This window comes from Phyllostomus discolor, chromosome 2 (genome assembly GCF_004126475.2).
Source record: "Phyllostomus discolor isolate MPI-MPIP mPhyDis1 chromosome 2, mPhyDis1.pri.v3, whole genome shotgun sequence".
NCBI classification, from domain to species: Eukaryota; Metazoa; Chordata; class Mammalia; order Chiroptera; family Phyllostomidae; genus Phyllostomus; species Phyllostomus discolor.
This window is the reverse complement of record NC_040904.2, coordinates 166,810,194-166,826,857: the sequence shown is the minus strand read 5'-3', so window position 1 is coordinate 166,826,857 and position 16,664 is coordinate 166,810,194. Positions and strand designations below refer to the sequence as shown.

The 16,664-nt window shown below is 49.8% G+C and overlaps 1 protein-coding gene across 5 annotated transcripts; it reads right to left on the bottom strand.

Moving 5' to 3' along the window:
• Positions 1-9,278, bottom strand: MCRS1 (microspherule protein 1). Of its 5 annotated transcripts, none has more exons than XM_028532363.2 (15): positions 9,101-9,212; positions 7,727-7,846; positions 7,069-7,207; positions 6,564-6,702; positions 5,808-5,966; positions 5,551-5,660; positions 4,534-4,642; positions 4,102-4,240; positions 2,045-2,120; positions 1,643-1,671; positions 1,431-1,523; positions 1,170-1,252; positions 906-993; positions 554-681; positions 1-434 (listed from the first exon to the last, which is right to left on the bottom strand). In XM_028532363.2, exons 2-15 carry the CDS (start codon positions 7,734-7,736, stop codon positions 348-350), a joined length of 1,389 nt encoding a protein of 462 aa, XP_028388164.1. In that variant the 5' UTR covers positions 7,737-7,846; positions 9,101-9,212; the 3' UTR covers positions 1-347. The 5 variants fall into 5 exon arrangements, with proteins under 5 accessions (XP_028388164.1, XP_028388166.1, XP_035874967.1 ...); XM_028532365.2 differs by having other exon boundaries at positions 5,584-5,660; XM_036019074.1 differs by lacking the exon at positions 9,101-9,212 and adding an exon at positions 8,176-8,263.
• Between the last annotated feature and the right edge of the window lie 7,386 nt (positions 9,279-16,664).

Below are 16,664 nucleotides of genomic sequence, written 5' to 3'. Positions count from 1 at the left end.
TTTGGAACTCAGTGCCTTTTATTTACAAAAGAAAAATAATAAAGGAAAAGTCTGAAGCTAACCAGCTGGAGACACAGGGATGAAGGAGGGAATCTGGGGGAGAAGGGGATGGTGGTCTGCAGAGAAAAGGGGAGGGGCTCTGGCTGTCAGGAGGCTACAGGACCCCAGCCTCCAGGGAGGCCCTGTGGGCCAGCCCTGCCCCCGCAGAGGCTCAGATCAATGGGCTGTTGGTTGGGTCTCCTGCTGCCCACTCTGATTTTTCCAGGAGCCCGACTTCCCAGCTCCAGGGAGCTGGAATGACAGGGGATACCAAGGCCAGAAAGAGCCCATGGCTCCTGCCTCCACTCTCACTGTGGTGTGATCTTGGCAGCCTCGGCCCGGATAAGGGCGATAAGGTCCTGGTTGATGAGGAAGACAAATCGCAGGCTGGCAATCTGGGCAGGAGAGAAGGACAGCTGAGGACAGTGGTGGGACTGGGAGCCAGGCCCGCGTACTGGCTCACCACACCCCAGGCAGCTCCTGCTGTGACCTCCCCACCTCCCTCCCAGCTCACCTCCACCACGGAGTTGTTGCTGAGGCGCCACTTGGAGCCACACAGTACGGGCCGTCCGTCAATATAGATGGGCCGCCGACCCTCATTGGCAATGAAGAAATCACCGTTGTTTTTCAGCTTGATGACCCCTGTGGGAACAGAGACGAAAAAGAGGGAGACGGGGTAGGGGGAGGCCAGACAAGAGCCCAGAGCCCCCGTGTGTCCTCTCTGCCTCCTGGGGACAGGCCAGAGACCCAGGACTCCCAGCTAGAAATCTTGAAATGCCAACTCATTGGTGAGAGTTCCCAGAGACCGAGCCCCAGGGCTGGAGAGGGCAGCGGGGAGCCAGGAGGGACGTGCTTCCTGCGGGTACCTTGCTTCCGGGAGATCTTCCAGGCCGGGCCCTCCAGAGACAGGTCCACGTCGATCTGGTTATCCTTGGTTGCCCTCCCCAGGGTGATCTGAGGAGATAGGGCAGGTGAGGGCTGGTAGCTGAGGACCAGGGGACGGGTCCACACAGGCCAGGGAAAGACAAGAAATCGGGGACCGGACACAGAGGGCAGTGAGGGGAAGACTGATAGGGGAGGGAAACTCAGGAAGGGGGAACAGGGACGGGATGGGGCTGGGCCTGCCTCACCTCTCTCGAGCGCATCAGGTACCGCACCATGCGGCCCCGCAGCACAGCCAGCGTCTGGTTGTCAAAGTCTGGAGAGCTCATGCCTGGGGGAGAGCAGCCCATGTGGGAGGGAGTCCACCCTTCAGGGCTACTCGGTGGAAGGCAGGGAGCCAGGGCAAGGTCTGCTGAGGGAAAGGAGGGTGCACCCAGACAGGCAACCCCGGGGGCCCAGGGTGGGGCAGGGAGTTGAAGTGTGCCCTCCTGGACTGCTGGCCTCCTCACCTGTGATGCTGTCTACCAGCACCTGCCACTTATGCAGTTCCTGTTCCAACTGCCGAATCTCCCGCTTCTGGCGCCGGTCGGCCACTGTCAGCTCTGGGGTGAGATGGGGTGGTAAGGAGGGACACTCCAAAGTCACCTGATTCTTGTACTGGCCCTCTCTGTGCTGGCAGGCGCTTAACACCCCCTCACCGTCCCCACCAGGACACACTCACCGTGTTCCAGGACCTCATCTCGCATGTCCCTGGGAGGGGAGAAGGGAAGGATGAACGAGGTTCCACTTCCAGCTCACCTGCCCTCACCTGCCCTCACCCTCAGGTGCTCCTCGGCCATTAGCACCGCCCTCAGCCCCCTAGCCAAGTGGCGCAAGGCTGCTTCTCCGGCCTGCGCCTAGCCTCCTTCTGGGGTTGGGTGGGGTAAGACACTCAGGGGGTGTGGGGTTGGGGGAGCGGGGTTCAGCAGGAAGACTGGGTGATAGCTACTATTGGAAGTTAAGGCTGAAACTAGGCTGGGCTCTGTTGTTTGCAGCAAGAGAGGTAGGGCCAAGTACCCTGGGCACCCCGCCCCCAGAGAGACACTCAGCTCTCTGCACGCTGCCCGAGGCCCCAGCCACTCACTTGAGCTTACTGTCGTCAATTAGGTCCTCTGCATCGGAGAAGTTCAGCACTTGGTCCCCCTTGGGCAGTGGCTGCACTGAACAAAGGATGAAAGGAGGGTCAGCGCTGATGCTCCTACTCAACCTCAAGCTGCTGAGCAGACCTCTGAACTAAGGGGACACACCATAAAGATGGGAACAGCAGTGAGCCCAGTACCGATAACGGAGCACATGCCAGACTGGGCTGTGCGCTGATTTGGCACAAAGCATGCCTGGGGTTAACGGGGCAGAGGTGGTTCTAAAAAGGGAAGGGAATTAAGGTCAAACTTTCATGTTCACTTTTCAGGGGCAAAGGGCCCTTATACAGCCCTGAACGAAGTAGCGAAGGCACTGCTATTAGCTCTACTTTACTACGGACGAGGAAACGGGCACCGGAGGGAAGGTCCAGCGGTGCGACTCTAGTTTAGGGCAAAGCCGAGATTTAAGCCCTGCTTTCCTGATCCCAAATGCAAAACCCAAAAGCGTCACATGCTCCCGAGTATTTTCTGCTGCACTCCTCTTTCTATCTCGAGTCCAACAGATATGTTCAGAATAAATACTGCTTCATGAAAGTTTTTCAGTTTTTCTCTGGTCAAAATGGAAAAGGGACTGCAACCTCCAAAATCTGAGAACTTCCACCATCAGGCTAGCCGCTCCCACGACTGCAAAGGTCTGCTCAGGAGCAGCTCCCACCAGCCTGTGGCTGTGAAACTGCCGGCTGAGCAGTTTGACGGACAACGCCGAGGTGTCCTCTCCGCCTGCCAAATGCTCCCTCTGCCACCACACCCACCTCCTTAGGTCCAACTGTGTGGGAAGACAGGTTTGGGGTGGTCACCCCCATTAAGCCACTCCCCACCACAGCTGCCTGAAATTCCACCACACTAATTTTCAGTGGACTTAACCGCTAAGCAGCGTATACCCCCTGTTCCCAGGGACTCCTAGCTCTAAACAGCAAGAAGTCAAATACCCACATAAGAAGGCTCTTGGAGAAAAAAATTAAACTTTTAAGTTGACAAGTAAGTTTACACAAAGTAACTTTTCAAACTGTGACAATGGAGTTAGCTATAGCTAACTTTCCCCAGTGTCCATTCTATGGGGATTCAGTGATAGTTGAGCCTGAGGAAGCGGCAGAGAGTTGAAAGCTGCAGGAATACAGCGAGCTGCCCGCGGGGCACAGAATTCAGAGAGCCTTAGGAAAGAGAGATCGGGCCTCCCCTGCAAAAGGATCTCCTAAAATCCTGCTGAAGGAGTATCTTTAAAGCAGCCAGGGCTGCGGGACCTAGAGAGTAAAGTGAAGGGCCCGCCGAAGCTCCCTTTCCGCAGCAATGGGAACGACGACGTAGAAGGCAACGTGCAACGTTTGGGACGGGCGGCATGTGTTGCATCATGAAAGTCTGACCTTGAACCCCAAATCTAACTAGGTGTTTCCCGCAGTTTGATCAGACTGCTTTCCTGACCTGTCACTAGGAGAGTGCGAGTTTGGCTGATTGCGGGAAGAGATGAATCAGGGAGCACCTGGGCCCTGGGGAAGGAGAAGGGCAAATGGACTGGGTGTGAAGTTCCAGTGGGTTCTCAACGGCCCAACGGCAGCCTGACAGTGCTGCTAGCAGGAGGACAGCCAGTGAGAGGAGAATGAAGAGAGGAAGGGTAGAAGGGCTTAGAAAAGTCCTCATCTCTTGGGAGAGAAACAGGGAAGGGTGAGCAGATGTCCACATTTTGCTCATGAAGCATATTAACATGTTATTTACATAAATATAAAATGTCAAAAAAAAACCCCCCCCAGAAGTGATAGATAATTCTGCCATTTAGGCATTTTGCCCAGGATCCCAGGCAACTTTGGCTACCCTTATCATGAAGCTGAAGGCCATTCCAGCTACTTTCCCTCTGCCTAGGAGGAAGTGGTTTTTGCTGCAAAGAGACATGAGCCAGACACTGGGGGCCACCGAGGGATTTACTACAAGGCGCTTAAGGGCAGCTGTGCCCCGAACACATCACACTCACACACGCACACCCATGCTGCCAGCCCCTGGGGCCAGTTACCTGTCTGGTCCTCCAGCAGGTAGTACTGCTTCATGAGCTGCCAGTGGGCCTGCAGAGCCTTGGCGGTGCGGGCCAGGTAGAAGGCATCGGGGTGTCTGTGCAGCAGGTCCTGGAAGGTCTCCAAGGTGGGCTGGCTGGTCTGGAGGGCAAGGAGACGCTCTAGGAACCTGTGCTGTTTCACTCCTGCCTCTGCCTTACCAACCCCACCCTCACCTCCATCCATTCCCACCAGGAGCTGGGAGAAGTGACAATTATGGCTGCCCAGGAAGCCAGACCGGCTCTTCTCAAGTACCTGTCCACAAGGGTGTGTGCATCTGCACAGACAGCACAGGCATGTTTCCAGGCAATGGGGTCTCCCACGTCAATGTTCCAGGTGGTCCAGCTCCCACCCTGCCCAGCCCCTTCACCAGCCTTACCAGCCCTCATCCTTACCGATCCAACTTTGCTCAGCAGCTGTTCCTCAGCCTTGCTAAACAGGGCCTTGCTCTGGATGGCAGCGATGGCCTCTGGGTGCAGCTGCCTCATGGCCTGGCAGGCCAGCCTGGGCAGAGAGGAGACAAGGTCAGGGCAGGGTTGAAGGGAGGATGTCAAGCAATCTGAGGTTCCTATTTCCCTCAAAGCCTTCAGGTCTTTGAGACGCAGAATGAGAGGCCAGGCCCTCAATAGGAAGAGCCCAAGGCTTAGCATGGCATGTACGGCCTCATGGATTTGTCCAAAGCACGAACAGGCAACTCAGGAAACAAGTCCCTGTGTTCAATCCTGTGGAGAGATTTAAAGGCACAGCCCCCTAGAGGCCAGTCCTGAGGGAGATCCCGAGTTCAGCTGAGGCTCTATCCCCAAGACCTTTGTCCTTCTTGGCCAAAGCTGCCCACCAGCCACTTCCCAGCACCCCCCTTTCCCATGCTGAGCCCTGCCTGTTTCCTGGTGTATCAGGGTCATGGCTAAAACTGAAGCAGTGCCAGGGGCTGTGGAGCAGAAGACAGGTGTTAAGCATCCAACCAAATCTGGATGACATTAAATGAAGTGACCGAGGAGGAAGAGTGTATGGGACATGTGTCCACAGGTTTACACCAACTCAGGCTGCTGGAGCTGGAAGGAACTATGGGAAGTCTGTCTGGAAAAGTTGGGAAATGACTTGCCCCAAACCACAATGTGCAGAGTGGTGGAACTATGGCTGCTGGCTCTCATCTGGGTGTTTTCTCCTACGCTGCTTGCTTGGCTTCCAAATCCCCTTGCTTCTGGTATGAAGCCAGAATTAGCAGGGTTGGCAGCAGGAAGAAGCTCCCCTCTGAAATCTGGCAGGTCTTGGTATCATACCATATGATGGAAGGACCCAAGAGCCCTGCCTCCCAGGCCACCTCCTTGGGCCCTTATTCAAGTCCCATTGTTCCAGGGCTCAAATTCTGGTATCTCTAATACTTCTCCACTGCTGGAGCCGGCCCCACTCACTTGGAGATGACAGGATCGTAGAGCAGGGCGTACCAGCGCTCCTGGACCTCCCGAAGGGTGAAACGGCAGCTGAACTTCACACCCAGGTGGACAGATGTCAGGTCATTGGTCTGCAAGAGCCCAGAAGGCTTTGCTTCAGCCTTTGCACTGGAAAGAACCCTTCCCTTGCCACCCATAGGACACCGCTGGGCTAGGTGAGGGACAACTGAAAGCTGGAGGGAAGAGTGGGACATGAAAACTGTAGTGGAAAGCACTACCTGCAACACAGCATTGATGAGCAGGAGGTCATCTGCAGGCTTCCAGCGGCCCAGATCCTTTGTCACCTGAAGTGGCTGTTTGCTCTTCTTCACACGCTTGGTGAGTCCAGGGGTAGGGGCTGGGCTGGGTGGAATAGGAGTACTGGGGGCCTTGGACACCTGGACAGAGGACAAGAACACAGTGAACTCAAAGCTGGCGTCAGAGCAGCTGGGTCTTCAGGCCTAGAGCTTCACATACTGTAGGACAGCCCTGGCCCCACTCCACAATAAGGAGCACAGGCTTGGAGCTCAGCTTTCTAATGCCTGCCCCCACCAGAGCACTTCTACATAGTCTTTGACCATATGGGGTCTTCTCTTTGCTGGTGGCACCCCAATCCCAGAGCAGAGGGTGGGTGGAGAGGATACCAGGAAAACACTCTCACTGGTACAGTGTCTTGGGCCAGAGCAATGCCACCTGGGGGTTATTTTTACACCCAGCAGTGCTGGGAACAGGCTGTCTGCTCCCAAAATAGATACACGCTCCATGCCTCCCACACAGAATGTGATACAGGATGCACCAAAGGGTGGGGAGTAGAGCAAGAAAGAGGGAGTAGGGAGAGATGGGCTCCCAGGAGGAAGGCATCTGTGACTGGGGCTGGGGCAGTTTGGTCCTCTCATAGCATCCTCCAAAGAACTCTTGCCAGCTGACAAGTTGTAGGGAAACACAAAATGTGGCCCTGTTCCCCATCTCCCCCATCCTTTCTCCCAATTCCTCACCTTCTTCTTCTCACTAGAGGAGGGTTCGCTCCCAGAACAGCGCCCTGGTTCCACCCCACTGGCCCCCTTTGCCCGGGTAGAGGACTTAGCCAGGCTGCTCTCCACCAGCTCATCATCAAACTTCTTCCTCTTGATAAACCTGTGGAGAGTCGTACCCATTGAGCAATCCTTGCCCCCTCCCCAGCACCCACTTACATACACCACACCTCCAGAACAGAGCAGGTTACCAGCAGGGTGCTAAGAGCTCCAGCTCAGTGGATGGGGCACGGAGCTGCTATGCTCCGCCCCTCTGAGACAAAAGGGTCCTGTACCACAAAGACTCCACATCAAAGGCATAAGATCTCCCTCCCTTGCCCTCAGTCAGGGATTTAGGAGGGAGATGAAAAGCACACGGCTCTGCCAACCCTTAGGCCCCTAAGGGTCCTAGGCAGCCATTCCCAACAACGGCAAAGGCATGCAGTACTTAATGCCCTGCTCAGTCCCTGGCCCTCCAAACCCTTGCTACCTGGAGGAGCTTCTCCGTTTAGGGATGGTGCCCAAGGCCTGTGAGGAGGCCCGCTTCTGCCCTGCCAGTGACTCCTCATCCTCAGAGCGGCTGGCAGTGCCTGATGCCATCAGGGATGAATCTAGCAGCCCCTGAGAATCTATAAAAGAAAAGTAGTGAACTTAGGCCTCCTAAGTACATAGCAAAGCCTTGAGCCTCTGCTCAAAGGTCTCCTTCTCAATCCTTCCTTTCCTGTGACAACCTCTCAGCCCCTCCCCTGCTTCCTTGACACTTGAGGTTTTAAGGTGGAAATCCCTTGGCCATCCAGACCCGATCTGGGCTCAGACCTAGCCCAGACCTTCCATGCTGGATGGTTCTCCCGGTGCCATGTGTCATGTCATGCAGCACATGGTGCTCAGGTCAGACTGCTGATGCTGACACAATGGGCTCTGGGTATAACCGTTCCCTCTAGCATCAAAATGCAGCCATGCCAAAGAGTGGCAGCTCAACAGCAAACCAGTCAACCGCTGCCTCTGCCAAGAGGTACGTGGGTAGCGCTGGCCCAGGGGGAGATGGCAATGTCCAGTCAGGACCGAAACACACATGTGCTGGGCACAGGGTGGAATCAGCAGATGCTTGGTGCCCAATCATTTGGGGAGCTGGTCCAGCCTCATAGTACCTTTGTCCATCCTCTTACAGTCCCAAAGCCACTGGTTCCAAACCACAGGGCTAGGAGGAAGGGTCCCACAGGCTCATCCAAGGGTTCTGACCAGGTAAGCTTAGAGGCTGAGAAGAGATTCTGCAAAGGAAAATAAGGCTTCCTGAGGCTCAGGATTCCAGTTGGTCAGCCTCACCTCCTTATACTACAACAGGTCCCTCCCAGGACCCATAAACCAGGGAAGACACAAGAAAGACACATGCCTCTATTTCGCCAATATGACCCTGATAAATCAGCAGCCTTTTGAAGGCCACTGACATATTTGAGAATATGATAAAACCTATGGACTCCAGAAAAATGTACAAACACATACCATTTAGGGGGTTCACGGACCCCACTAATTCTACTCATAGCCCATAGGTTAATAGCCTTGATACACACTAGCAGGAAACCAGGCATTCTTTGCTCACTTTTTCTTTCCATCAGCTGGTCACTCAACTCAGCAGCAGCACCCCTTTCCCTCTCAGGCGAAAGACAGGAAAAGTATAGAATTCCAGCCAATTTCTCTCGTTTCTCCCCCCCCCCCCCTTGGCATGTTTAGCGGAAGATTTAGTGGATGGTAACTTGGTAAAACTAAAAAACACGGTTTGGAAACTGCCCGAATATCAACCGCCTCCCCCGCCCCGCTTCTTGGGGTGAGGAGCTCCTAACTAAATTGCGCAGAACTCAGGCGCTGGGGACTCAGGGCGCCCCACTGGCGGATCCTGCTCCTTCTGCACAGGGCTGCTTGGTCTTCTCGCAGCGTTTCGGCCCTGTCCCCAGGTGTGCTCGTCGCACCGCCCCATAAAATACGGCCGGGAATCTTGACAACTGGGGAGGGGGCGAAGGGCCCTGATTCTACGGGCTGACTGAGGAAGGGTGTGCGTCCCCTTCCTTCCCCGGCCTTCGGGTAACTCCCTGAAGTGCACACCAAGGTGGGAGGTCAGTCCAGGTCTGTTTTAGCAGGTCGGGGTAGGAATGGTGATGAAACTCAAAAGCAAAGCATCGAGAACACCCCGATGGTCTCGCAGCCTTGGCTTAAGCCCCATGGGCTGGTGGCGGGGAAAGCGGGTACCAATTTCGCGGCCCAATTCTCACCCCACCTTCCGCAAACTACCTTTGCGCATGCGTAACATCTCGGACCTGATTCTGGCCCGGTCCGGCCCGCGCGCGCATGCGTAACATCTCGGACCCGATTAGGCCCGGTCGGGCGTACGCATGCGCAGAATTTCGGGGCGCTACCGGGGCGGGGTCCCAAACCTGGGGAGGGGGTCGTCCCTGGAGGCATTCTGGGAAATTCCATTTGACCCCCCCAGCTCCGCTTGGAACCCTCATAGGCGAACCGCAAGGTCTTACCATTCCTAGGCTGCCAGCTCCAACAATTTCTCCGCGGCGACGGCAGCAGCCGCAGGGCCAAAGCCAGCTTCCGTGAGGTACGTCTACTTCCGGGTCTCCGAACTGGGGACTGAGCAATCCCTTCCAGGTCACGCGGAGTACGGGCGTGAAGGGGGTGTGGCATGGCTGTGAAGATGCCACTATTTTGCTAACAGGTGAAGTCAAAGGCTTTCCCAATGGGGAAACTTCAGGGATTATAGGCGCCAGAGAGGTTACTCAGTTAAGGGGTGCGATTAAAGGGACAGGCGAGACTGGGTGCGGGATAGGCTGAGGGGCGACGCCAATCGGGGGGAGGCGGGGCGTTGCTTAGATGGGTGGACTCAAGGGTTGGGTGGTCCCGGGCCGCGGAATAGATTTCGGCCTCGAAATTCTCACGAAGAGTAGGAGTCTTTGATGGTTTCTCGGATTCGACAAGAGGTCTTAGAGAAACCATTCAGTGTTAGGCCCTATTCTAGGCACGTGGCGGGGAGATGATGTTGAGGAGCTGGCCAGAGAGATGTGGCGTAAAGGGGCAGGGAGAGGTTGATGTCTGTGGAACTGATGGGCCGCGTTCCTGGAAGGTGGAGGCCCTGGGGAGAAGGAGCGGTGCTCTATTGGTCCCGTCAGCCCAAATCCACCTTGACTGCTGGAGACATTGTGGGTCCTGGGGGGTAAGAGAGACCCGTGGAAGCACCTTCAGAAGGGAGTGCCCTGGTAGGAATCTTGGAGTGGGAGAACAAGCCTACAGGAAATGTTGGAGCTACCCAGGAAAACCAGAAAGACTGCCCTCTAAAAGAGGATTTCTGTTTTATGTTTCCTTGGAGGGCACAGAAGTGCAGTAGCTTCAGAGAAACATGCTGCGGCTCAGAAAATGGAAGATCCAATTCCAAAGCTATCCAGCTAGGGCAGTCCCTTCAATGGAGGTGTCAAGTACATGTCACCTGGACATTGTTAGGGGGTTGAAGTGTCAGATGGAGGGCTGGCCCTTCTAGCTCTGACAGTGTATGATAGCCCTCTGCTTCAAAAGTTTCCCACTTCATTTACTGTTCTGTCATCTTGCTTTAATAAGTATTAACTTATTTTTATCTCCCTTGAAAGGTTGTGGGGAGATACAAGTTCTGGTGGAATATTTATATATAGTATCTATATTATATGAGAGTTATCAGTGATGTCTCTAAGAAGGTGACAACTCAGCTGAGATTTTACAGTTGAGAAGGAACCAGTCGTGCAAAGAGCTGGGATAAGATGATTTAGCCAGAGAAGAAAGCATAGCTCCAAAGCAGAAAAGAGTGAGGAGCAGGAAGGAGCCCAGTGTGGCTGGAACAACATGACGAAGAGAAAGGGGTAAGGAGATAAGAACAGAGAGGTCATCAGGGGGAAGGTCACATTAGCTCTTGTAGTTCATAAAATGAACTTTGGCCTTTATGCTTAATGCATTGGAAAGCTCTGAAAGGATTGTGAGCAAAGGCATCCATCCTATGATATCTAATTTTTAAAATGAGCCCTATGGCTGCTTGTGGAGATTGGATTGTATGGGTCAAAAGAGGAAGCACAGAGCTATTGCAGCAATCCAGGTGAGAGGTAAACCCAGGTGATTTAGCTGAGTTGTGGTAGCAGTTAAGATAGACACAGAAACAGTAACTTTGGTGCATATTTTGGAGGCAGAACTGATGTGTTGGGTGTGGGATATAGGGGAAAGAAGAATCAAGGATGAGGCTTAGATTTTTTTTGGCCTGAGAAACTGGGTGGATGCTACCCCCTTCCGCCCCCACCCCCTACCTTTAAAGTATGTTCACGATCCTCTTGTCTGCTGATCCAAGTCTCCTAGATCCATCATCTCTCACCTGGACTATTGCAAGAGCTCCCTAACTAGTCTTCCAGCTTTCACTTTCCAGTTTCTTCACAGCAGTTAGGATATTCCTATCAAAATGGAAATCCACTGATGTCAAGCCTCTGTTCAAAATCTCCATCTTCCTTGGAATAAAAACTCATGGTCTAGTCCTGGTGACTTCTTTGGCCTCATCTCCTGCTCCTCTCATTTGCCTTTTCAAAAGTTTAGTCGCTATCCCCTGCAGTCTTCATCCTTCCTCTGCTTTGTTTTTCTCCTTAGCCCCTATTATCTTTTAATGTATGATGTACTGTGCTTTTTTTCCCTGTTTATTGTATGTTCCTCAGCAGTAGAATGTAAGCTGTATGAGGGCAGAGGTTTTGTTTGTTTTGCTCACTGCTATAGTAGATGCTTAATAAATATTTGCTGAGTAAGTGTGTTAAGTAAACTTACGAGAAGTCGTCTGTGGGAGGAGCATGTTTGTATGGGGGCAGAAACAGAGTTTTGTTTAGACATGTTAAGTTTGAGATGCTTGTGAGGTATCTTGGTGGAGGTGTTGAGTAGAGGGGTGGACACCCTAGTCCTATCAGGGGAGAGGACTGGACTGGAGATAATGAAGGACTCATTATCATGAAGATTTGGATGCCAATGTCTAGGGAGATAGTATGGATAGACCAGTGCCTGGGGCACGCTAAGAGGAGGAACCAGCAAAGGAACAAAAAGAAGGAAGATTGTAGATAAAAAGAAAAGCTAGCAATGGCACCAGCCATCAGCCTCCAGTTAACAGTTCCTGGTTCCAGAGTAGTCTTTCATAGCCTGGCATAGTCTGCCTGAGATAGATGTGGCTTATAGTAGAGGCCCCGCTCACGGTTTCTGCAGGATCTTTGCTCATCTGCTCAGGGCTACAGGCTCCTTCTGGAGGATTTGAGCAGGATGGTTAAGAAGACAGGCTCTGGAGTCAAACTGCTTGGCTTTAAACCTCAGCAATGTTACCTACTAGCTTGTGACTTTAAGTAAGTTAACTTTTCTTTGCCTCAGTTTCATCATCTGTGGGGAAATAATAGTATTTACTTGATGGGATGGTTCTAATGAGTAAATCACTACATACACAAGTGGGTAGTATATATAGCAAGTTTTCAAAAAAAAAAAAATTAGCTGTTGGCACTGTTCTTAGGGCTTGGGTCTCAATATTTCCTGCCAAGTGGTCAAAGTCAAGGACCCAGACTTTGAGTCTCAGCCTTTCCCCACTCCTGTCCACTAGAGCAGAACCAGAGTCCCTCTCACCTAAGGCTGTTATCTGCTGGGCACTCAGTTGGAGGACCCAAAATTTATCTGCTGTTGACTCAACTATAGGAAGTCAATTTTAATAAAGCTGTTGACCAGTACAAAGTTATTTTTGGGTTCACAATGCATTTTAAGTCAACATAATACCTTCTTGATACCTATACACATCTTTCTTTCCTCTAAGGGAGGAGAAATCATCCACAAAGGGAGAGCTGCATACACAGCCAGAAACCCTCTGAAAATATCAATACACAGGTTAGAGAATCACAGACAGAGTTTATGAAGTACAACTTTATTAATGATAAAATTTACACATCTCAGTCCAAAAGCCAGAATCACACTTAATGTGGAAACCTAAATTATTCTCATTAAAGTTAGGTATTCCAAAAACATGGCTCCTGTGACTACGTTTATTTCACATTGCCTTGGAAGTACTAGCCTGCTTAATTACAGAAGAGGAAGGAATGATCTATAAAAACTGGAAAAGAAGAAGTAAAATTATCATTATTTATATGAGAGCCGACCCGAAAAATCCAAGAACATCAACTGAAAAAAATAATACAAACAAGGCATTTTAGTAAAGTGGGCACAAATTTATATACCAAAAGCCAATTAGAAGATATAGAGGAATAAAATGTGTCATTTACAATAGCAACAACAGTAAACTAAGAATAATCTTAACAATGAGTACGCTAGATTTAGGGATCCAAAACTACAATGCTGTATCATGGGACACAAAAGGAGGCTTGAGTAAATGGAAAGGAACACTATTTTGGGGTAGAAAGACTTGTTATCATAAATAAATCAGCTCTCCATAAATTAGTCTATAAAGTTAACATAACCCAATAAACATACTAACTACAGAACCTGAATGTAGGGTTCATATAGAAATTTTTGCATCAGGCATAGCTAAGAACATTCTGAAAAAAAGGTTAATGAGAGGGGAAAGCTTTACCAGATATGAAACCATTAAAAGCTACACTAATTAAAATAGGAAAATTCAGGGGATGCTGATGCATGCATAGGCAACGTGATCAAGAGAACAAAGAGTCCAGAAGTAAACCCGAGACATTTAAAATGTTGGTATATGATACAGATGGCATTGTCTATCAGTAGGGAAAAGATGAATTATACAATAAGTGGTATTGAGACAATTGTGTAGCCATCTGAAAAAAAAATAATGTGGTATCTACTTTAGTCCTTACACTAACATAAATCCATATGAATCAATTGTGTTTAAATAAATTTCAAAGAGTAAAAACATAAATTTATAATGTCATAGTGGAGACAGTATTTTCAGAATAGCATAAAATTTCCCAAAGCATACAAAAGGACATCTGTCAACATAAAAATCCATAATTTCTGCCAAGCAAGAAACACCATAAACAAAGACAAATGGCAAACTGAGGGAAATATTTGCAATTCATATCATAGACAAAGGGACTAATTTGCTTCATATATACAAAATCCCTTCAAATCAATATGAAAAAACAAAAGTCCAATAAGAAAATGGGATGGTTAACATAAAAAGAAAGATAAATGGCTCTCAGATATATGAAAAAATACTCAGCTTCACTCATAAGAAAATTGAAACTGCATTTATTTTTTCCCTTTATTTTTATTGTTGATACTAACACAGATGTTCCCATATCCCCCTCCCTTTCGCCTGCCTCCACCCTTCCCCTGACTCCCCCTTCCCTCTGGCCACACTGTTGTCTGCATCAATGAGCTACGCATATATGTTCTTTGGCTAATCCCCTCACCTCCTTTCATCCAGTCCTCTCCCTCCTCCCTCCCCCTGACAGCTGTCAGTCTGTTCCATGTGTTCATGCTTGTTAAAAATTGAAACTATATTTAGATATCATATTGCACCTATAGATTGGCAAAAATTCCAAATATTTGACAGTAGACTCCTGGCACGGTTGTGGGGACATAGGCTTTCTTAGATATTACTGGTAGAACTGTAAATCTTCAAAATTATAAATGCATATAATTTCTGATCCAATATACTTGTACACATGCATAATAAACTGTACACAAAGTTGTCAGCTGTAGCATTGCTTACAGTAGCAAATATGTACAAACAATGCAAACATCTATTATTAAGACTAGTTAAGGGGGAGGGTTAAGGAAAAAAAAAGACTAGTTAAATAAACTACAGCCCCTCCAGACAATGGAATATCATACAGCCAGGCTGAAGAGCTGTCAACAAAATTCTTTATAGACCATGATTAAACTCTTGAAGGACCACTACGGACTTCTTAAGCAGGGTGTGTTACGAGGTCAGGATTTTAGGAAGATCCTTTTGGCCTAGTATGGAGTATAGACTGAAAGAGTAAAACTAGAGACAGGGTGATCAGTTGGGAGCCTAAATTAGGGTAGTCACCAAAGAGAAGACACACAAGATGTAAACTAGGTAGGGCTGGGTGACAGATTAGATGTAGGGGTGCAAGCCATGAGGCACTGATGACACCCTGGTTTCCAGCTGTGGCTGTGGATGTAGAGTGATGGTTAATACATTAAGATAGGAAGCACAAGTGGAGAAGCTGGTTTGGGTGAGGAGGAAAGATGAGTTTTATTTGGATGAATTGAGTTGGAGGTGCCAGTGGGCCATGGGTTGCGATGTTCAGTTGTGTTTTATATGACTATGACTCTAGGGAGTGATTGGAATTAGGGAATCCTCATATAGCCGATGTTCAAAGCAGTAGGGGGAATTAAGTCATTTGGGATATTCTGTGGCGTGAGGAGAGGAGGGAATCCAGGCACTGGAGTGGCCCTAGAGGACACAAGCAGGAGGTAATGGGCTCCTACGGGAGCCAGAGCAGCACATGTTGAACATGCTGATTATCACAGAAGTCAAAAGAAGAATGTGGGAAGAGTGTTTCAGTGGTCTGTGTCTTGCACTTGATTATAAAATCTTGAGGACATAAGCTGGGTTTCATTTTTCTTTGTTGTGTGTGCCATCCCTACCGTCAGTCAACACAAGGTTTGCACATAATAGGCACTCTTGTGTCTGTGAACAAACAAGGGCATGAATCCTGTCCTAGCTGGCTCTTTATACCACTTTAGTTCACATCTTCATTATTGCTCCTCTAATTGGTCTCCCTGCACCCACCCTCTAGCATTTCCACATTGCTAAAGCTGCCTCTAAAGCACAAATCTGGTATTACCACTCCTTTCCTTGAAAATTGTCCTTGGCCCTCCACTGCCTATAGAGGAAAACCCTCAACTTGGCCTTCAAACTCATTCAAACCCAATCCAAGTCCTGCTTAGCTCCCATAATGCCTGGCTCTCACCCATTGATCCACACTGACTACTTTCTGGTCCATAAACATGGTCTGTGCTTATAGTGCTCTGTTCCCTTGCATTGCCCCGATGCCCCCTTCCCTGCCACCTGCAGTAGTTCTTCAAAATTCTGTGGAAATCCCACTTAGCCCTGAAGGTTTTTCCAGACCCTCACTTCCATGGACATCCCCTTCCCCTGCTTTCGAATTTACTTTGCACCTGTATGACGTCACTTGCCCTGTACCGTGTTTGTTGCAAATGCCAGCTTCTCACTATTTGCTATGTATCTCCACACTGGAGAGGGAAAAGGGACTGTATCTCAATTGTTGCCTTTATACATCCAATACTTGGTAAAAGGCACTCAGTAAGTACCCACTAAATGAGTGGTGGGTGGGTGGGTAGGTGGATGGTAAGTCCTGGGAATACAAGGACCTACTTCTATTATTTTGTTACCACTCCAATGCTCTGTATATGGTGTGTACCCTATGTTGGCAGTAAGCCTCTTGGAAGTTTGTTTTATTCTGTTTTATATCCTCACTGCCTAGTAAAGAGCATAGCAATACAGTAGGTGCTTATAAATGTTTAAGGACTTAATAAATAATTACTCATTTAATTTGCTCTCAGGAGCCTCCAGAGAGGCCAGTAGCTTTGGCAAACAATGTTTTGTATGTGCTGCTCGCCAGCTCTGACAGACGGCCTTTGCAGACCAATGACAAGCTGTGTTGTGTGAAGATAGATCTACCAAGGGGCAGTGAAGTGCGACGAACAAACCAAATTAGGGCTGTCACGGTGGCTAAGTGACTCAGAGATGTGACTCTCTGGGCAGAAATGCAGCTTGTAAGAAGCCTCAGAGGCAAGAAAGCAAGGCACCTTAACTAAAGAGGGATGGGACTTGTTCTTTAGGAAAAAATCTGACTTGGTTTCTACTGTGTGCACAGTCAGTCCTCTGTGCTGGGGGCAGCTGCAGCTGGGCAAGTAACTGGAAATAACTGTGCGTCCTCTCTTCAAGAGTTTGAAGTCAGGTGGGGTGAGGATAGGTCTATCAGTAATCCCAGAACAAATGCAGGATTGACCAGTGCTGGAAGAGATACATGAACAAGGGATGGAGAGCCCCCAGGGGAATTTGGGTTTCAGGGAGGATTAGGAGAG